This window comes from Calliphora vicina, chromosome 1, assembly GCF_958450345.1.
Source record: "Calliphora vicina chromosome 1, idCalVici1.1, whole genome shotgun sequence".
NCBI classification, from domain to species: domain Eukaryota; kingdom Metazoa; phylum Arthropoda; class Insecta; order Diptera; family Calliphoridae; genus Calliphora; species Calliphora vicina.
Window position 1 is genome coordinate 56,609,860 of NC_088780.1, and position 23,783 is coordinate 56,633,642.

The 23,783-nt window shown below is 26.7% G+C and overlaps 1 protein-coding gene across 11 annotated transcripts in view; it reads right to left on the minus strand.

The window, feature by feature from the left end:
* The window catches only part of pum (pumilio), a 560,122-nt gene that overhangs the window by 11,205 nt on the left and 525,134 nt on the right, over nucleotides 1–23,783 (minus strand). For all 11 annotated transcript variants that reach the window (XM_065514262.1, XM_065514286.1, XM_065514270.1 and 8 more), the window contains 2 exons: nucleotides 16,785–17,177; nucleotides 16,098–16,311 (listed from right to left, as the gene is read on the minus strand). In XM_065514262.1, coding sequence (XP_065370334.1) covers nucleotides 16,098–16,311; nucleotides 16,785–17,177 — 607 coding nt within the window. The remainder of the gene's footprint in view (nucleotides 1–16,097; nucleotides 16,312–16,784; nucleotides 17,178–23,783) is intronic.

Genomic DNA, 23,783 nt, shown 5'->3' on the forward strand with positions numbered 1-23,783 from the left:
TTGATTACAATGTGACTATTGGATAGCTGATCGAAGGTAGTCAACGCTTGTGGTGGGTAAAATAAACTGCAGTACAAAAAAAAGTTTGAAGTGACTTCACCATAGGTTGCTAAGAGACACTAAAGTGACTATTGACTTCATGCTATGTTACATGCGATATCAGTATACTTAAGCAAAAACAAAAATAAACTGTATGAGAATTATATTAACACAATTTGTAAAAAACCAGTTTGTACGAATTACTCACAAAACGTTTAAAGTGACTACACTCTAGATTACTTAGAGACACTTAAGTGACAATTGTCTTCACGCTAGATTACTTGGGATGCATAAAGTAACCAATTGTCTTCTCTCTGCACTACAAAGTGCACACACGTGTCAAATGACCAAAATATATAAAATGGAGTCAGCCAAGTGATAAGACATTTGTGACAATTACTGTCTTTAAGGGATACATTGACTACTTGCTTAACTGCTGGGTAGTTTCACAAATTTATACAGTAAATGTGAACATACACATCCACATGAAAATGTAATGCATTTATAAATGCCCCCATACAGATATAAACTCAAACATAGATGATACACATGCACAGGAGGAGTATGTAGTATGTAACATTATTGTAGATGGTTATTTTTAATGTTTTACCACTAAAAACGTGGCAAAAATATATTTTTCCGCTCACACTTTTACTGTATAAATTTATGAAACACTCACATGTTGTGATTTCTTTTAAGTGTGAGTCTTCATTTATGAACATATAGAAAAACAAACAAAAATAGTTGATGATTTTAAATCTTATGCAGGAGAGTTATAAAATGCAAACTGATTTCCCGATAAAAAGTGTAATTTTAAAAGGAAATGTTTAAAATGTTCATTAGGTAATTTTAGTAATTTTAAAATTAAATATACATAAATAATTGTTTTAAAGAACGTATGACGTTACTGAAAAAAGGGCAACATTTTACAAATTTATAACTATTAGCCTAAAGTAAGCTTGTTATATATGAAATTTTATGTGTTTATCTTAAAAGTAGGCAATATTTTATAACCTTATAACATTTATATGCAATTTATGGTTTTTATCTTAAAAGTAGGCAATATTTTATGTTTAGTAAAAAGCATTATATTTATATTCTCAAAGAAGGCTTTATTTCCCAAATATAGGCAATATTTGAAAGATTGTCAACGTTTTGCCAAAAATTAGACAAGCTTTTACATTTTCATCCTAAAAATAGACCATGGGCGTATGAATATACATTAGGCTGGGTCGATTTGTATGGACGATCAAAAAGTAAAAAATAGTATAGCAGAAACGCAATCTATGGAAAATTCTAAGAAAGTTTCCATAGGTCTAAAATCAAATTCTATCTTGCGCATTTTGTCTTTTATTCAATAAAAAAAAACTATATACTGAAACATCATTGGATAAAAGACGAAATGCGCAAGATAGGAATTGATTTTATACCTATGGTTTCTTGAATTTTCCGTAGAATGCGTTTCTGCTATACGATTTTTCGTGAAAATATCGCACCACCCTAATATACATACATATATACATATTCTGGATCTGAAAACTGTCTCATGATACGTATGTATGATTGTCGTGCAAACACAATTCTAATATACACCAAATCCTATTATATTTCAGAAGTTTCAAATTGTATTTCAGAATATTTCAGAATTTTCCATTTCTATTTCAGAAATGTCTAATAGCAATACCAATGGAAATGTCTGAAATACAAATAGAAAATTCTGCAATACAAATAGGAATTTCTGAAATACAATTCGAAAATTCTGAAATACAATTATAAACTTTTTAAGTATAAATTAAAACTGCTGAAATACATATGGAAGTTTCAGAAATACAATTGGAAAATTCTAAAATAAAATTAGAAATGAAAAATTCTGAAATATAAATGAAATATTCTGAAATTCAATTAGAAACATCTGAAAAACAATTGGAAATGGTGTAAAATCCAAAATGCATTTCATATGTTTTATAACTCGTTTTGTTCGATTAATGCATAAAAATAATTTTGACCTTTCTATTTTAAAAAGGTAAATTTACATGACAACAAATATTAAAACATAAAGAAAACCCTTTATTCGTATTCAAATATTTCAACTCTAAATAGAAGGGAACTTGCTAAAAACTATCATTGAAACAACATTTTGAAAATTAAATTTATTTTAAAATCCTTTCGAATCCACCTCGTTTGCTAAACTCATAAATAAGGCTTTAGTAAAACTAACACGTGCTTTATTTAAATTACCATTTATATACAAACATTTAAATATTTAAAAATTACATTTTATTTAGCACTTATTTTAATGCAATTTTGTATTTAATTGGTTTATTGTTTATATGTGGGCCTATCACAGTTTTATTTAATACAGAGTGAACAATTCTAATGGGTAATTTAAATAATAAATAATATTAGCATACTTTAGGGAACATGAATATCCATTATTTAAATATTACATATTTATAGTTTGTTGAAATTTTTATTGAATTATGGCTATGATAAACGCTGTAAGAAGCCGCGTTTGACTACTTGATTTTTACTATATTTTAGCATTTTATTTTAAACTTTAAAAAAACTTTATATTATTTTAAATTTATATGTTCAATTCGTATGTATCTAAGCAAATGCTTAAATCCACTTTTAAAAATTCGTTGACTGTGCAGTTTTGCTACAAAATTGATACCCATGAGATGTCTTGGCAAATTGTGTGCAACTTTTTTTTTTCTTTTTGCCAAACTTTTAAGGAATAAATTGCATTAACGCCATTGATAAATTGCTTTTTATTTCAGTTACATACATACATATGTATATGCTAACTCGTATTTTAGCATTTTACCATATGATTAAGTTACTTTAATATGGAAAAAGCCTTTTGAAAAAGGTCTATAAAGTTGAATCTTGTAAAAGTATACAAAAATATAATTTTACTTACAATTTTACAAAAATATATTTTTATTTTCTTTGCCTACTTTAAGATTTAAGTTGCATAAAACTGTTGCCTATTTCAAGGGTAAACATACCTTAACGATATACATTTTTAAGGTTAAATTAACCCCTTTAATAGAGTATTCAATTGAAATTTTAAACAAAAGCTAGCAATTTTTCTCTGTATATTACAAATACAGTTTTAATATGTTTAACTTATATTCAAAAATATGTTTACATTAACTGAGTAGTTAATACATACTTTTGAAATACAAGAGTTTGCATGCAAACAATTTTAAAGAGAATTTTGTACAAATTAACAACAAGCAGAAATTGCACAAAGTTGAGGTTTGTGGATTATTCGTATGTTATAAAAACATTTCTGTACAAATTAAAAAAAGGAAAATATTTTTAGGTTTATGGATTATTCGTATGTATTAAAAAACACAGCTATTTGTGTTTCAGTAAAATCTGTATGTATAAAATTAAAATATAAATTCTTTGGAAATCAAGTAACGTAACGAAATTGTTATGAATTAAACTTCAATATTTTTAATTTCTTTGATTACACTATGCATCAAATGAAGACTTTTGGAAAAACACAAGAACATGACAGTATAGGTTCGACTCTACTACCAAAGGGTAGTAAAACCCTATACTCAGTTTGCCCATTTTGGTGACCGATTTTTTTTTATGGGCCCCCAAAGTTTCTGAAAATCTGTGGGGCCTCTAAAAAAGGTGTCATCAGTTTTTGGTTAACAGCTTATTCAGACTTTGTGATACGGCTTAACTTTATATGGCAATAATATAGCTAAGAGTCCGCCAAATAAATTTTGTTAAAATTTGTTTCCAAAAAATAGCTTTTTCGTGCACTTTTGTTTAAAAAATATAGGAAGAAAAATTTTTTTTTACTTTTTTTAGAATAACTTCCAGGGACTCCTAATTTTTCAATAACAATATTTTGCAAAGTTGTAGCTACGGTAAATCTGAATAACTCTTGTGAACATATCAATGCAATCCGAACATATCTAGGCATTCTAAATAGCTGTCAAAAATCACTTTGTAGCTTAAAAAATTTTAGTTTTTTACTATTTTTTGACTCTAAAACAAAATTTTTTTGTTAAAAATGTATGTTCGAGTGTATACTTCTCTATTGTGCTGGAATAACGAAAAATAGGCAAATCATTATCGGTATGATCCGGGCGCATCACTTTATGCAATCTTGATCACGCAAGATATGAAAAAACATCAACATTTTTGAAAGTGGGCAAGGTTTGTGGAGCTTCTGAAGAGTAAATATAAGCTTTTTATATAAGTTTTTGATATCGGTGGAAACCTTATGACTTGGAGATTGATATTTTAGTGAAATGATTATTTTGTGTTTTTTCGGACGTATTTTACCTTAAAAACTAACTATATTATATTTATGATTTTCCATCAAGAAAAATAAAAATTTTGAATTAATGTAAAATTTGAACAGTTACAGACATCACAATAAAATTTGGAAGTAATATAGATCTAAATGTTCTTAATTCAATGGCATCACTAATGTTGCCATTCTTTGTTTTCAAACATTGAAATTCCTAAAACGGGGAAAATGTGTTCCAAAAACTGAGTTTTTTTTAGAAAATAGCCCACTTTGACGTTATTTACAGTATGATAGTAAAAACGTTTTGTATGTATATAAACAATATATAGGGCTATACAAATATGACGAGCTTTTGAGGATCGGTGCTTTGCGTTTATAGAATTTTTTACTCAAACCTAAAATTTTGTTTCAAAATTGGCCAAGTTTGGATAGGGCTTAAGTTAGTCAAGTTTTACTTTATACGATTTTGCATTAAGTTCTCTTTCCAGATCATAAAAAAATGTATATAGCCATGAAGAAAATTAGTTTTTTATAAAAGAAAAAATATGAGGACTTTTTTGGGAAAAAACTTAAAAAACACACACATACAAAGTTGAAATATATAAAAAGATGCTTCAACTTTGGATGCGTGTAACTTTTTATAGGGTCGAAATAATTGTTATCAGATATGTTTTATTTTCTTTAGAATTTTATCGCAAATATACGTCATATATAAAAAACAAATTTCGACCTTTCGTAGGCCCATCATATATAAAATACAAAAAAAGATCGAGCAAAATTTAAAAAAAAAATAAACTTAAATATCTCTTGAACTAAAAGAGATACCTACAGATAAAAGCATATTTTTGTGGACCTTCTCAAGGACTATCGACATTTTAAATTTCAGCTCATTCGGATCATAAATGGCTTTTTGGAAGATTTTTTTTAAATATGTGACATTAAGGGTCCACTCACTGATCCCCATTCCGAACACCTCAGCCGAGTAAATAATACAGCACAACATAGAAGTGTGGACTTGATCATACTATTTTAACAAAAAATCATTGTTTTAGCGTAAAAAAATAGTAAAAACTAAAATTGTTAAGGTACAAAGTGATCTTTATGTGCTATTTAGAGTGACTAGACACGTTCAGAATGCATTGATATGTTCTCAAGAGTTGTTCAACTTTACCGTAGCTACAAGTTTGCTAAATATTGTTAGTGAAAAATTAGGAGACCCTGGAAGTTATTCTAAAATAAGTAAAAAAAAAAAATTTTCTTCCTATATTTTTTAAACAAAAGTGCACGAAAAAGCTATTTTTTGGAAAAGAATTGTAACAAAATTTATTTGGCGGAATCTTAGCTATATTATTGCCGTATAAAGTTAAGCCGTATCACAAAGTCTGAATTAGCTGTTAACCAAAAACTGATGACACCTTTTTTAGAGGCCCAACTGATTTTCAGAAACTTTGGGGGCCCATAAAAAAAAATCGGTCACCAAAATGGACAAACTGAGTATAGGGTTTTACTACCCTTTGATAGTAGAGTCGAACCTATATAGTCATGATCGTGTGTTTTTTTCACTGTTGCACTGTGTTATCTCTAAATTCCTAAATTAAATGTTTATGCAGTTTTGTTTAAGTGGATTCAAGTTTAGAAAAACATAAATAAAACTTTTGATAAATTTTACTAAATGTTGACTGAATTTGGAATTTAAATAAATATATTTCCTATTTGAAGGCATTTATTGTTAAACATTTTTATGCAAAACATTATACATATAACAGCTAATATTTATTGTACAATAAATTTCAGTGAATTAATAACAAACAATTGTATATAAACTGTCAATTTATTCACACGAAAAATAAAATTTTACTAAAATAAATGCTATAATAATATAAACTAAACTGAGTAAAATATGTCCATTAAGAATGTCAGCCTTAAAATATGCCACAAGCTTTTCTTTAATTGAACATTTAAATATTAATTGAATGAATAAATAAAATTCAAAAGAAAATAATTTTATAAATACATTTCGAAGATTTTAATAATTCCAATTATTCCTAGAAAATTATGAGTATGATTTAAAATCAATGTTAAAAAAATTCCCAAACATCTTTCGTATGTTAAACGCCTAAATAGGATTTAGTACAACCAACACGTGCTTAATTTAAATGGCAATTTACATAAAACTATTAAATATTAAACAATTTGTTTTTATTTGGCATTGTTTGTAAAATCCATTGTCTAATTATTTACATTAGGGAGAATAGTTCTATGATTCAAAATGTTATTTAAATGGAAAACATTTTATGGCCTATTTCAAGGGTTACTGAGATGTAGAATGGGAAATGAAACATAATGTTATCTTTGATTTCATTATTTTTAAATATAATATTATTATTTAGGTAGGCAATTCTGCATTACTTTATATAAAATTGTGAAATCACACTAATTACTTAACCCTTAGAGCCAGTTTTTGACTTCGTATTTAAATATGAATTATATTTAAGTTCTATTTAAATGCGAAAATGAGTTTCTAAGTGCTTTTTTAAATGATACTTAAATGGCCGACGTTGGTCATTTAAATTCTATTTAAGTTTCATAAACTACCATATGTTTTTGACAGCTGACTTTTGTTGTTTGGTTTTTTTTTCACTCTATTGTAGTAAAAAAAAAAAACAAACAACAGCGTCTTGCAAAAACTACAATTCCGATGCGGGGCAATTGGAGCTTCTTTTGTGCATTTTCCTACCAATAATTTTATTGTTTAATAAACTTTTATTTCTTATTGGGCAAAATGTATCAATTTTTGTTTTGGTTCAACAGCTGTTTTACGCAAAACTATCGATAAATTTTTGATATTTAGTAGTGCTACCATACTTTTATCTTATTTAAATAAGACAAATTATGTAGCACTGAAAAACTCAAACTGTATTTAAATACAACTTAATTTTAAGTTAAAATTAACTAAATACGTATTTAAATAACAAGTCAAAAACTGGGCATTAGAGCTTTAATACTAATTGAGAATTATTGGCTATATTTCCAGAATGTTAATTAAACTTTAGTATATTTTAGGGCGAATTTACTTTTCTTCGAATTATTTCAAATTGAATTTAAACTCAACCACCAAGATAGTTATGAAAGTGATTTTATTTTTTTGTTTGAACTCTACAAAATTCGGAGGAAATATGTAATTGACAACAACAATAATTGTATCAGTGTCTAACAGCATGTAATACCCGAATGGCCGAAAATAAAAGCAACAGCAAACCCCATATATTCGTTTTTGATTATACTAGTTGTATTCTAAACATAAGGTTAGCAGCAGGTGGGATTTTAAACAAACAAAACTTAAAAAAAAAACGAAACACAAACATCCACTACCCATACAAATATACAAAACAAACAATAATTCTGCCAAAAGGGATTTGTAGCAACCGACTAGACGTCTATTTTGCACAAGAAAAAAAAATATTAACTACTCGTACCAACATACACCAAGATACAAAAATAGAGTGTGGAAGGGAGGTTAAAATTTATACAAAGGATGCAACGAATGAAATATAAAGTAGAAACAAACCAAAAAAAAAGCGAACTGAATGAATATGATGCAGACATAAACAACAATAATATAAGCTTCATTTGATACAACCCATAATATTAGAGTGAGTACACACTAAATAAACATGCATTCATACTAGGCTGGACCTTATACATAGAAAAAAGAATTTGATATCTGGAATGATTTTTTAATAAATATTTGGGGTATTCACACGGTCTACTATTTGGTCATATTGTCAAAATGTCGTAATATATTATGATAGTTTAAACAAATTTTTGTTGTGTTTAAAAAAAAAATTTAAATATTTTTTCCAATATATTTTAAAACAAAAAATATGAAAAATAAAATTTCATCCCAAATTTTATATTTTCATTATTAAATTGTTTAATTTTTTTTTTTTTTGGAAAATATTGAAATTTCAATAAAATATGCAAAATCTAAACGATATTCGTAGACAGAGAATAATTTTGGGTGCACCGAAACTCTAAAAAGTCCAATATACGGGGCACCCTAATACATACCTATTCGTACTTGAATGCATGTATGTTTAAGTGTATGCGTCAGAGAAATCCCCTAGTGAGATTGTTGGTAATCAAGTAGAATATAATATATGTAACTCCCCTTAGCCCTCCAAAAATATATTCTAAACTCAGGTGCAATAACGATACTTTCTCTCACACTCTCCCAATCTTCTGGAACCACGCTCTTTATGCTTTATTGTGATGAGATGAGTGAATACAATGCAATTGCACACAACACTTAATAACAACTGAGCAGGTTGAGAGCAAAACGAGGAGTCGGAAGGAGTTGTTGAGTAGAAATAAGAAAATAAATAAAATCTCTATGTTATACAAAACATTTATATATTTTTCTTTATTTCTAACAAAATGTAACAAGTAATTGTTGTTCAAATCTCATATGTGTGTTTAAGGCACAAAAGCAATTTTATTACAGACATAAAATACACACTCATTACTAACACATTCCTATAAACATATGTATATACTTACATACCCAGCAGTGCTGAATTGCCTACTAAAGAAATCAATGTATCCCTTTTAGACAGTAATTTTCTCTAATGTCTGTTGACTTGGCTGACTCCAATTTTTATACATATTTTTGAGACATTTGACACTTGTGTGCTCTTTTAAATACAGAGAGAAGTATATTGGTTACCACTTTAATGTCTCTTAGTAATCTAGAGTGTAGTCACTTTAAACTCTTTTTTGTACTGCACTTTGCAAGGAAGCTATTTTACTAATCAGAAGTAGTGTAGTTCGATACACTTAGTCAGAACTGCTGGGTAAATATATTCATATTGCCAAATGTGAGAACATACAGACACAAAAACACATGTTTTCTATTCAATTTATTTAACAACAAAGGATGTTTTAAAACTGATACAAGTTTAATCGGCCGCAACGAAATCTTTTGTAACGAGTTTTTGAGTTTAATGTAACTATTAGCTCTATAGCTTTAACGTCGTTTGTAAGCTTAATTTAGTAGTATACTATTAGGCAGATAATATGAGAAATTGTCAAGTGCAAGTCCTATTGGGAAACATTTTCTAACTGCTGGAAATGTCAGTTTTATTTTATTATAATACCTTTTTATAAGCTGTAGACTTTCTAAAAAAATCTCTAATTATACAAATGTACCTACATAAGTAATAATAAATTGTAACAAATCATATAAATTATACAAAAGCCTTTATTGAAACAACAACAACAAAAAAAACCAAAAAACCTAGAACTAAGTAAATTTATTTGGTTATAAATATTTTAAATTATGAAAGATATTGTCCAATTATATAATGGAGTACATAAATATCTTTATTTGTGTATATTCTACTTACTACTACGTACTTGCTCTATCATTACACACTTCCATTCCTACAAACTGAGAACACAATGTTATTGGTGTTGTAAAACAAGTTACAATTACAATCATTAATACTTGAGAACTTAATTTGTTTTTGTATGTGTTAGAGCATGAGTGTATAAAACTTTGTAATTGGATGTGTGTAAAACATGTAGGTGTATATGTGTGTATGTGTGTTTATAAGTCAGTTTACAAAAACTTTTGTAGATTTGATAAAATTTGAAAATGTTCCTACCATATGGTCTAAATTAAGGTAAGACTACTGTAAATGTTACATGGACACTGTTTAACAAAAACATCTAATGTAATAAGAGAGATTTTAAACATACATATAATTTAAAGCATACATTTAGGGCTGACTCTCAACTACATGTTCAATTGCAAATAAAAGCAGATAATTATAACCAAATACAGTTACTGTATTTGAGGTGGGGAAGGGAAAGTGATAAATCATAGAATTACAAAATTATAAATATATATCGTCACCTAAAATGAAAATAACGTAACATCACTTTTCATAAGTTTATATGAGAAGCAAAAAACGATATAAAATGAAAACTACTTGAGATATTAAAACAAAATTTTCAAATCTGAATTACAATGACTCTAGAAATATATTTTATAAAAAAAAATCATTTTTTCAAAGCACACTTTAAGATATGTGGCTTACGTTCTTTTGAATTGTTATTTTCTGAAACAAAAAAAACGTATCATCAATATAAATTTTTATGAAAAAATAAAAACTTAAAAATAATTTTTTTATTTTAAATAAAAGCAGTTTATATATGGGCAATTCCACGAGAATCGCTACCACGACTGAAAAAACAAAAACACTGAAATTTTTTTTTTAGATGATTTGAATAGAAGAAAATAATAAAAGGTTACTATGTGAAAGTATTTAGATCATAATACAACATTTTAAAGACAAAAATAATAGTTTAAACCGATTATATTTAATTTTTTAATGTTTTAGGCTAAAATTCCGGCGAAAACTAGGCTCCCAATTAGCTTGTAGTATGAAATGAATTTGACTGTGATTGATTTTTTGATATTGTCAAATTGTTTATTGAAACCGAATGTATATTTTCTATTCATTTTTTTAGTTTTTGTATACATATATTTACAGAATATATATTGTTCTATTATAAGAGAAAAATCTGTCACGTACGTATTTTAGGTGACGATATGTATATGTAGCAGTATTTTCTATTTATTAGTAAAATATATAGATTATTAAATATACATACATACTACATATTGGTATATTTAAAGACAATATGATTTTGATGCTCTTATTAAAATTCAAACAAATAAATAAGAAATTTAGGTTGCAAATGTTCTTATTAAACAACTATTTATTACTAAACAAATTATAAAACTGGTACAAACAAGTACATACATACACAATATAACATACATTATTTAAGAACTTGGATGATTTTGAAGCCTATTTTTAGGAGACATTAACATATAGGCGCATATTCATAAATCATAACTAAAGTTGGAACTAGTAAAACAGAAACTAAAAAATAGTTCATAGATAGTTGTAGATCTTATTCACAATTCATAACTAGCTTAGTTACTGCTTTGGCATATAGAGAAAACAAAATATCGATAATATTTTGATCGATTTATACTGTAATTAATTAAAAGGCTTATAAAGCTATTAAGAGACTATTTTTGTTCTCTAAAAGTACATAAAAAATGTATAGTTATAGTTTGTATGTAAATCAATTAAAATAAGGGTATGTAGAATGAGATTTTTCAATAGAATGTTGTTGACAAAAAAACACATCTCAAGATTATTTTCTTTTTGTATACATGTATTAAAATGAAATCAATCAGCTGTTTTTTTGAATGTATTAGTAGTTGGCATTTAGTTACAACTTTATTCATGATTAAGTGCTAACTAATTGTGCTGAAAGTAACCAATTGTGAATAACTTAAATAGGTACTTAAAAAAGTCAACACTTGGTGATCGTTTATGAATATGCGCCATAGTTTCCACAAACTTAGGAATTCCTTTAAAAACAGAACATTTAATCAAAGCACATATACCTTTTGATATTTTGTTAGTAATTTTAGTTATATCGTAATTACCAAGTTATTATTACTGAAATAACCGCAATAAACCAAATTTTAGTAACATTTTAACCGTTTCGAATCAGCAGTCAAGTGAACTTTACATTTAAAGAATACTGGCGAAAATAATAGTTACAATACGATTTTGCTGCTGACATACAGCCCCACAAATCATCAAAGTCCCACCACATGTTTTGCTATAGCTCTGAGGTACTTGTTTCTTTTTTCCATATATTTTTACTTTCAACTTTATTGTTAAACATCGCCATGTTAAAATGGTAAATCTGTTTTATATAAAGTTTAGAACTAGATGCGGCCGCTAGATACGAGGACACAATCGCGGTCCAATTCTGTGTCAATTTTAAACACTGTACAATATCTATACAAAACCATCTGGTTGAAAATCAGTACACATGGATTTTAAGTATTAGGTACGAGAGCGGATCAATAAGTCCTTGACTCGAATTATAATAATCAGATTAAAAATTTGTGAATGTTTAATTATAGGAAAAATATAAAAATGCTTTTCTCAAATTTTGAAATGAGGGCACCAATATCTAAAGTTGAATAATAAAATCCAAATTTCGGTTTGGAAATAATCACCTGAAATTGCCGAAAAACTGTATCATCACACCAATTGTGAATATAGTAAAAATAGTAAGTTTTAGTTAAATGTAAAACCACAAAGTATATAGAGGCGTCAAATTTGACAGTTCAAAAACACTAAAATCAGCTTTTTTTGAAATTGTTTCGATAGAAAGAGAAAACAAATTTGGGGTTTAATACAGACAGTGCGTTAAAACAAACAACTATATAAATAAGCACAAAACCAAACCAGTTGAAATTGTTTCGAGCGAAAGAGACAAATAATTTTTTTTGCCGTGTCGCCTCTGTATACTTTGTGGTAAAACTGTTGTATAATTTTTATTTAACATACATTAAGAATATGTTTTGGAACTATGTTTTATTAAAGTGTTTGGTATTAAAATGTGCGATTAATCGAATAATCAAACATTCCGATTAATCAATATAGTGATTGATCAACTGATCAATGAATTATTTCTGTCTAATCTAATTTTTTTGATGTACACCAATTGCCGAAATAATTTCATGTTATAATTTTTTTTTTCAAAATTTTAAGCCTACTTTTGGGTGTTATAAGCTATATAATAAATATTATGTATATATCATTTCCTAAGAAATAAGTCCTTTACAAAATGAGTTAATTAAATGTTCACCTACAATTTACACTATATACATACACTATAATACCTGTAATAATAAACTGGCATGTTATCTGCTGCTGACATCAATTGAGTGTTGTACGTACTCTATGAAGTATAATTTCTGTTTTCATTTGATACCTGACTGACAATTACCTGTCTAACGTGAACACGCCTTTATGAGCATGTGTGTGAAAGAGTTTCATTTGTTTAGTCAGAAAATCGATTTTTTTTTATTCTTTCAAAAACTAAATTACAAAGTATTAGAACTAAATGTTAGTAACAATAAATAAAAACTAAATTAAGCAACTGAAATAACAAATAATAATAATAATAACAATGAAGGATATAATAATAATATATCATATTAATACAAAAAATCAATTTATAAAAGGTTTATAAAACAAAATTCCCATACTATAAAACTTTGATAAATTTAAAAACTTTTTATGAAGTTTTTTTTAAATCGAATTATTTTACAAAAAATCGATTTGCGTTGTCAGTTGCCAAAATAGTATTACAGATCACAACTGGCATCTATCATTTTAAGTTGACAAAATGGCAACCAGAAATTTTTGGTTACTCTCTCTGACTGAAGTTCAGTTCAATTGCCATCCATAATCGACACATTACTGAAAAATTATTAACCCTAAGGTATGCTATAGATTATTCTATGTATAAAAAAAATAGTATAAATTTAACATATTAGGGTGTTGCGAGTCTAAATTGACGCGCAAACTTATCAGAGTTGTGCAAATGAATTGCCATACATTTCTTGACAGTTCATTTGAGAGAGTGTAAAAATGCGTTTACATGAGAACCCTTATTATTTAATTTATTAATTAATTTAGCATGTAATTGCGAAAAACTAATACAATGTTAAAACAAATTAAATTAATTTGCTATATTGAGTAATTTACTACATATTTTATATAAAACAATTTATTATTTATACATTGTTAATGAAATGTTTAACGAAATATAATAATAGTGTGGTTTGTTGATGGCATTAAATTACTAATACAATTTATTATTATTATTCTTTTCAGCATTTTGTTCCTCGTTAAAAAGGACTTAATTACATGGAATGCAGAATATTTAAACAATTAATAAACAACATGTTAGGAATTTTTTGTGCTAATTTTATGTAGAAAAATTTAAAAAAGTCAATAAAACATTAAATCAATGAAATTTTTTTTAATGTAATGTAAAACTAATTTGATACAAATGCGTTTAACAGACATTTGTTTTAAAATGAGATATGAAATGGGTTTAATAAAATATTGACAAATCGATGGTTACAAGTTGACATCTCGTAAGTGAATTTTTGTTTGAGAGATTAAATTACTTCAATTAATTATAAACACAATGATGTAATGAATGATGGAATAGTTTTGCATCATTATCTCATATTGATAAACAAATTACATACTTTTAGGGTTATTTGTATGCTGTATTGATATTCTTTGAAATTGAATATAAAATTATATATACATAAAAATCTGCGTGTTTCACTAGTTTATATTTAAATGTTCCATATTTATTCTAACCAACAACAATTTCAACTTTATTGCCCATCAATACTTAATTGATTTAATTAAATAAAAATTTTGTTTTTTTATCTTTAATATTTATAGAACCTGTTTAAATGTCTTTTTTCATTAATATTGTATTCATTATTTTTATTATTATTGAATATTGTGTATAAGGTCATTTAATTATTTGTTAATAAAAAAGGTTAATTTGTGGTTTAAAACTTTGTAGTTAAAATAAAAACGTTAATAGTGTTTAATATATTCATACAAACTTATTGTATATATAATGTTTGTTTGTATGTACAACGACGTGTTAATGTGCAGACGTAAACAAAATCTGTTGTGAATTTTATTTTGTTTGTTTTGTTCACGACAACTTCTTAATACAACAGTTTTATTTATGTTAATTTTATGTTTTAGGCCTTATTTATAACAAAAAAAAAATAAAAACGCAGTTTTTCAGGGCTAATTGGGATTTATCTTAAAGCGCAGTCAAAAATTTAAAACTGATTTTCGTTTTACTTTAACAAAGTCAAGTCTGTACTGTGTCGTAAGCATAAATTGAATAAATTTGCTTGCTGACTTAAATGTTTGATGGTCAAACATTTAAACAAATAAAATGCACAATTAAGTATTTAATTATTTGCAGCTTAAATTGTTGCATATTCGTCTGAATAAAACTGCCTTTACTAAATAAAAAATTCCATTTGAAAAATAAAAGAAAGTGGCCTCACTTAATTTATTTCTAAAATAATTTTTTTTAGAATCCACATAATTCAGAGATTGTTTAAAGAGATTTTAAAAATTTTGAACATAACTTCGAATTTTCATATTCAATTTAAAAATTTGGAATATTTTTATCAGTATAATGCATGACAATTTTTTTAACAGCTTTAAAAAATTTTCGAACATAAGTTCTAATTTTTTGAATTGTCATCATGTGTATGCATGAATGCCAAATTTCGGGATATCAGGGCTACGAGAAGTGGTTATAAATTAAGTCACAAATTTAATTTTTTATCTATGTTTTTAACATAAATATTTTTTTTCCAAATTTGAGTAAGACTTGTATTCATGGCTCATATAAATATACAAAAAATACCTTTTAATAAACAAATTATGTAGTACTATTCTGCAAGCTTTGAAACATTAAAAAGGAAATTTTACACATCTATTTCCAAGTATTGGAAAACAAATGCTAAAATGAAAATTCGAATCTCAAACTATGGGAGGTTCAAATTTATCATTGTTTAGAGCATATATTTCTTCCTCATCTTACTTTACAAAGTTGTAGTTATGTTAATTTAAAAATCTGTGTATGTACAAGTTTATTTTGATTTTCAATACAATTCAGTTCATTTGAAACAAATGGTTAATTTTAATAAGTTAATGATAGACTTCTAAAATCATCAATATTCAGGCAACCAACTATACAACATACTTTTCTCTTATATATACAACTTAACTTTATAGAAAAGAGAAAAAAATCAAAAATCTCTTACCTCCAACACTTGAACCATTTTGTTGTGAGTATAAATTCTGTTGTGCTGTTTGGGGCTGTGGCGGATATAGTTGGGGTGGACCTTGTGGTGGTGGGCCGGCACGTGCGGCGCCTGGTGGCACTAAAACAGGTGCTGGACTAACAAGGCGCATTGGTGTTCCTGTACGTGGTCCCATAACAAGTGAACCACTCTGATCAAAAAATGCCGGTATGACCTGATGTTTAGTTTAATTTATTCACACAATATTTGTAAAATTTTTTGATTTTTGTTAGAATTATGATGGGTTTTATTTAGCATAATTGTTTTTTTTTTTATTTTTTTATTATTTTTTCATTTGTACAAAAGTTAGATTTTGTTTTGTTGAGTGGAGGAATGGATGGGTTATAATGTCATTTATATAAAAAAATACACAGCCACATGAGAGAGAGAAAAAAAGAGAAAATATTTGTTTTTTTATGTTTATGTTAAGGTTTTACAATATTAATTATTTATATTTATATAATTTTTTTTTATGTATTCATATTTATACAAAATATTGTGAATTTTACAGATACAGATTTTTTTACAATATTTTTTTTTTTGGTTCATAACTTTGGTTAATTTACATGTAAAATTACACAAATTTTATATTTAAAGCGTTTTTATTTTCTACATTATATTCATATGTAATTTATATTTGTTACCCACCTGATAAGATTGATTTTCGGCTCCTTGCTGTGATGGCGTTAACGGCCTTCTTGGTTGTGTGCCTTGTTGTGGTATTAAATTGCCTGGATACATGCCCCAAGGTGCAACACCATAGTATTGTGGCATTTGTGCAGCTATTAAACCCATATAGGGTGCTGCATCTTGACCCGGATTAATCACATAGGGTGCTGCCTGTTGTGCTGCGTAGGCAGCATTTTGTTGGGCAGCCAAAAACTGTTGTGAGGCAGCAGCCATTTGCATTTGTTGGGGTTGCATTGTGCCATTGGGTGCGCCAGGAGGTGCACCAGCTGTTGTGGCAGCCGCAGCTGCTGCAGCGGCGGCGGCAGCATTTGTAGCAGCAGCAAGGCCAGGATTTTGTGAGCGGAATAATTGCTAAAATGAAATCAAAGAGGAAAACTAGACTGTTAATACCTTGAGACGAAAAGTGCAATAGAAAGATTTAAATATGTAGATATAATTTAAATTCTTACTTAACTTACATTAAATACTTTAAATAATAAATTTAATTTATATAAATCAATTTGAATACAAATATTTTATAATTAAAGTCTTTCAAAGATTATTTGTTATTATGGAGAGAGTGATATAAATTTAATGCAAGCTAAAGCTTTTAACATGTAAATCTTAAATATACATAAAGCTTTAAATATAGATTTATTATAACCAAGATAACAATTAAAATTTTGTTTTATAATGCTTTGTGTATATTAAACTTTATTGACAATAAAGCATTATGTTTCCTAAAGTTTTCAATAAAGCTTAATATATTATAAAGCTTCCAATAAAGCATACATTATTGTAAAGATTTAATAATTTAATTATTGCAAAGCTTTAATGGAGCTTTTTGTATACTAAAGCTTTTAATAAAATTGTAGTATAATGAGTTTTCAAAAGCTTAGTAATGATAGAATTTTTATAAAACGTTTTTAAGAAAAGTGTTAGCAAGGATAACGTCAATGTTTTGCAAAGCTTTAAGTTATTTAAAGATCTTCAAAAGCTTTTGCATTAATAAATCTTTTCAAAACTTAAAGCTTTGCAAAACTTTGTCTTTATCCTTACTAACACTTTTCTCAAAAACGCTTTATAAAAATTCTATCATTTAAACTATATATCTTTAAACAAATTTACAAGAAAAATGCATAAACCAACATTTATTATACATCTCAACAACTATTGAACATATTTTGTTTATTTTTATTACTATGTAAAAATTTTCTATTCCTACAATATGTCTAACAACATATACAATAGAACAAAATGTATGTATGTAAATAAGAAATAGTTGCTCCTTTTATAACAACTATAATTTTTTACGTATGACCATAATACTAAAAACTGACTCGTAAATTTAAAGATTAGTTATATGCTCTGATAGATACTGACACTTTTACTGCAAGTGCTTTTGCTACATATTTTTTGTACTGCTTTCTTTTTTTTTTGCTGAATTTCAGTTTATTTGCACTTCTTATTGCCCTGACATAGTTTTCTCTTACACAAAAAGAACACAAAACAAAACAACAACGAGCTAGTAATAACAATAAGCTTTTTGTAGTTACTTTAACAGAATAAAAGACAATGTCAAATAATATTTTATTTAAAAATTCCGTTGAATATAAAGTAAATTTGCATGGAAGAATTTCAATTCAAACAGAAATGGAAATTAAATATAAATGATTTAAAAGAAGAGTAGATTAATGTTAAAAGAGCTTATGCAAAGCTTTTCAAGAAACATAGGAAAGCTTTTATGAAGTAAATAAAATTTAAAAAAATTGTATATTAGATCTAAAAGATTTAACTGATTTCTTCAAAAACTATTAAAGATCTTTTATTTTCTTCTGATAAAGCTTTTTATTTTATTAATATATTTCTTTGTTATAAAATATAAAAAAATATCCTACAACAATTCGTTAGGCATAAAAATTTAACGGAAATAGATTTACACTTCAAGCTTCAAAATATGAAAGTTTCTTAAAAGTTTACAAAATGTAAAAAAATCCCAAAATAAAAGTTAATACAAATTAAATATGAAAAGTTTTATTTAAATTAATATAAGTATTAGCATATACACACACATTGTTTACACATTTCATAATTTTTTGTTTTCGTAAATGATTAAAATTTTAATTTTCGTTTAACTGCGCTAGGACTCCCTAAAGTATGCTTCATATTATTTTTCATTAAATAAAACTTCTAACAGAAAAACGAACGTGTATTTATATAAGGCAGAACATTAAAAATGTTGACATACATGAATTGTTTTTACCTTAAATGGGGTTTATATTTTAATAAAAAATCATGCATTAAAAGAAAATGTAATTAAGAAAGCGAAACGTCGATTTTTAATTGCCAAAGTGTAAAGGCCTCATAGATATAAATGATCTGATAAACATCGATTTATTACTACAACCAAATATACAGAACATCTAATACTTGTACTCCAAGGAAGATTTTCTGACATGTCAACATACCAATTGATAAGAGTACTGATACATAAATAGATCTTTTTGGGGTAGGGCCGGTTATAGTTTAAGAGTTTATACGAAATTTTTTTTTACGAATTGTGTCCAAAATTCCATGGTAAACTTTCAGTTTCAGATGTTTTAAACGAACAGTCGGAAGACACTATGAAAAAGGCTACAATAATGATGTGTTGACCTTTTTAGTGGCACTATTTTGACATTCATTTTCATACAAAAATCTGTTACCAAGCGTTTCACAAATCTAAAATACCCACCACATTTCATGTTATAAAAACATAATAAAAATTCCTTTTCACAAAATTAAAACAAAACAAAATGTAAATTATTAATGAGAATTGTGTGTTCAACATTTGTTCGAACAAAAAAATATAAAAAAAACTGAAAAATAAAATACTTGCTTTCTCCTACAGCACAACAAAATCAATAAACATTAAAAATTAATTTTATGATGCTTAAAATACACACTCGCAAACATAGATACTTATACACTCATTCGTATGGCAACCAACAGGAAAAGGAAAAAAAAACCCTAAACTTTATGCTACAAACATCTCGATTACAACAATGATGAAAGGGAGCGAGAGCAGCAGGAAAAAACAAAACAAACACACACCCACTTGTACAAATGTTAAAAAAAACAACAGAACAAAATAAATACAATGTTGAAAATGATTTCAACTGTGAAATGAAATCATATCAACATGTGTTTTTTATAATACACATACAACAACTTTGATTTTTATTTCAGCATAATATTAGAAAAACTCATACGTATGCAATGGCTGGCTGTACACGTACACACGCCCAAAAGTATACTTCAGATTTTGAGAATGTTATAAAAAAAATAAATACAAATACAAGAAGAACCAACAACTACAAATGAAATATAACATAGAAATGAGAATAATAACATTATTTTGAAGTGAAACAGAGCATAACAACATCATAATCATCATCATCAGCAGCTACACAATTATTATTAAATAATATTATTGGTTAAGAGACAAAGTAGTTTCTGGTCAGGATATAAAATACTAAACATAGCAAAATTATACTTTTAACAGGATTCGAGTTTTTTGATTGATCACATATAATTTTGAAAACGAAAACATATAAAAATATTAAAGTATACTTTTTTGAGCTAACAGGGCAATATGTTTTGTATGCATGTATTTCAATGAACAATTTTGTTTCTGTTTAATTTTTTTCTCTCCCGAAACATTTTGTGCCATATTATTAATAAATAAACTAAACAATTGTATATAACTGTAATAAAATCAACTAACCGCGAGTAAAAACTGAAAACCATGAACCAGAAAATATATACCAACCAACAAATAATACAATACAAAAATAAACAATAAAAACCATTGCCTACATTTTGGCTTTGAATGTGTTAAAATGCCATTATACAAATCTCTCGGGTAAGATTATGTACATTTATATTTTTATATACGTACAACAATACATATATATATTTTTTAGTTGAAAATTATGTAAATGTGTGTTATGGAAAAGAATCACAAACGCAAATTGTTATTTGATCTGTGTGTATAAAAATAACAAATGTAAAGTAGGCATGAAAATAATGGTAAATAAAATAACAGCCAAATAAAAGAAACAAAAAAAAAGACGTAAAAACGATTGTTAGTTTACCAGAAAAACACCCCAAAAATATGCCATCAAAATCACTAATAATTTATTTACACACACATCCAATAGCGTAAGTAATTGAATATTTAACGAAATACACACATTTGTATCTATTATATTTAGATTTTTTTTATGTATTTTTATATTTTATAGAAAGACAAAGAGAATTGTTGGAATTTAAAAAGTAATAAAATATTATAGTCTACCCTGGGGAGCAAATTATAAATTAATATAAAACAAAGAAAGCCAAATGAAAAAGTAGCCAAGAAAAATAAAATTTTAAAGAATTAAAAATTTGCAATTATGAAACTATAGTAACATAATATTTTCTAATATGGGTGAAAAGTTTATTTAGAATTTATATCAAAACCACGCCACATCCTTTACAATCAAGAAAGTATAGCCGATCAAGCACGTTCAAAAATGCTATGAGTATATTATATAAAATTATTTCAAAGCGATGAAATTCAAACAGCTTATTTTTCCCAAAAATTTTGTCTATTTTTAGGTTAAACTTTTAATGGTTAGCTTAGTAATACCTAGTAACACAAAGTACAATAATATATGAAAATAAACTTTAATTTCCTACAATGAAAGCTAAAAAACAAATAACTGCAAAGAAAACCACATACCTATTGGCAACATAAAACTAAATTATTTTCGGCGACAAACGTAAACTATACAAACAAAACACTTTTATTAACTTAATATTTTCAGAAATTTTACGCCCCTCTAGCACGCACACACAATAATTTACTACTTTAGCACTAGAAGAAGCTCCAATTTCCATGGAACAAAGAAGGAGACACTTAGCTACGTTAAGGGAATCCTGCAAAATAATAACTAACTTTAAGCAGCCATCATATATTCTTCATTCATAATCATACTGCAATAATAATAACATTTAATAGAGAGAGAGTGTGTAAAACAAATGAAAATGTTATAAAATAATAAGGTGGAAAACTGTAAATAAACACGCAACAAATACTACGCTAGAATGCTAAGAAAATTTATAACTTGAAACTATAAATTTTTGAAATAATAAACACTAAAGGCCAACATTTTATTGTTTGCTTTACTTTTCTCCCACTCTATCTACAGCGATTGTGTTCCATAAATAAAATATAATAACAAAAAAAATAAAGGGGAAAATATTTATGTGTTTAACTTCAAATACTTATAAATAACAAATACAACACTTAAATTCAAACTTAAGCACCTACAATTATGCTATGTTTTATTGATAGTGATAGCTTTCTTTTCAAGTTAAAGAGAAACAAAGAGAAAATATTTTTAAGGAACGTTAACTAAATTATATTTGTTTAAGCAAACTAAAACTATATGAAGTAAAATAAAGGATTCACTTTGAAGTTTGCATTCTAACATATTTGTTTACTAAAATTTAAAGAAAATCACACTACTAGGTTTTAATTAATGTCCTAAAAGTATGCAATATTTTTGATTAAAAACTAAATTGATTTTTCCTTTGATATCCGTTTAAATAGCACATCTATAACAAACCTATTTAAATATTTGTAAAGTCCTAAATGTATGCTACGTTTTTTCTGCTCAAATACAAACTAGCAATTAAAGCAATTTACAGAACATAAGAAAAATGTGCCCCCCAAATCATCTTTCTTAAATTTCCTAAAAAAGATTATAAATCTAATTAAATATTATGACTAAAGCTCTTTATAAATTCATTATTTTTGGACATCTATGTTTTCATTTCATAAGAAATAAAGAAAATGTAATTTTCCAGTGAAACTATATTTACTTTTATCTTGTGTTTCTTGTGAAACACATTTTAATTTAAAGTTTTAATAACGAAAAAAAAAACATTCAATCAAGCAAATACATATAAAATGATTGACTTGACTGACCGTCTTGGACATTAAACTGTAATTACTAACATGTCATTTCTTATTTCTTTAACATTTTCTTTTTTCTATCTCTCTCTCTCTACCGCTACAATTTTGTAATTTAAAAACACATTTTTCATACTTCACAATAAAGTAAAATAAAAAAAGAAGAAAAAGAAAAAATAAAACTAAATTATAGAAATTTTTTTTGGAAAAGAGAAGCAAGTTGCTGGAAAAAACATACCATTTGAACTTGTTTCATTTCCACTTAAGTTTAACAAACAACAAGAAAGTGGAAAATTAGATTAACAGCACTCTGAACTAGTTAGGAGAGGTAGTCAGAGTCAGTCATTCAAGAAACACTTTAACAAGTAGTCTTGATACCACCAGCCAGCCAGTCAACCAACCCGGCCAAATGGAAGGCATATAAAATGTCTCTAGACAGTTTGTGATTTTTCTTTTTCTAGGGGAAGAAATATGTTTCAAATGCACAACTAGCTGTTTGGCTTGTCAGTCTGGCTTAGTAATTACTGCTGCTAAAGTAGCTTGCAAAACATCATATTTTCCTAACCGATTTAATTTTAGCCTTGAAAAGAAGAAAAGAAAAAACTAAAGAAAGAAACAGGTTGACATTCAGTGTTTATACGAGTTTATAGCTACCAAGACCACTGCTTTCTTGGAAGGAATTAAACAATGTTTGAGAAAGAAAGTTGTTGATTTTGAAAATTGCTATAATTAAAACTAAATGGCCAGAGTACGCAACTAATCATATGTTTGATTGAAAATTTATTTTATTTTATTTATAGAAAAAGAGAAATTGCAAGTAACAAAAATAATTGAAATGTCATGAAACTTTGGCATGATTTGTAAAAGTAAGAAATTAATGTCATGATTTATTGTGGTTTTAAAATAATTTTAAGTTAATAATAAAATATGCAGTGCATATTTTTGGACTATCCAAAACCGAAAACCCCTCAACCGGT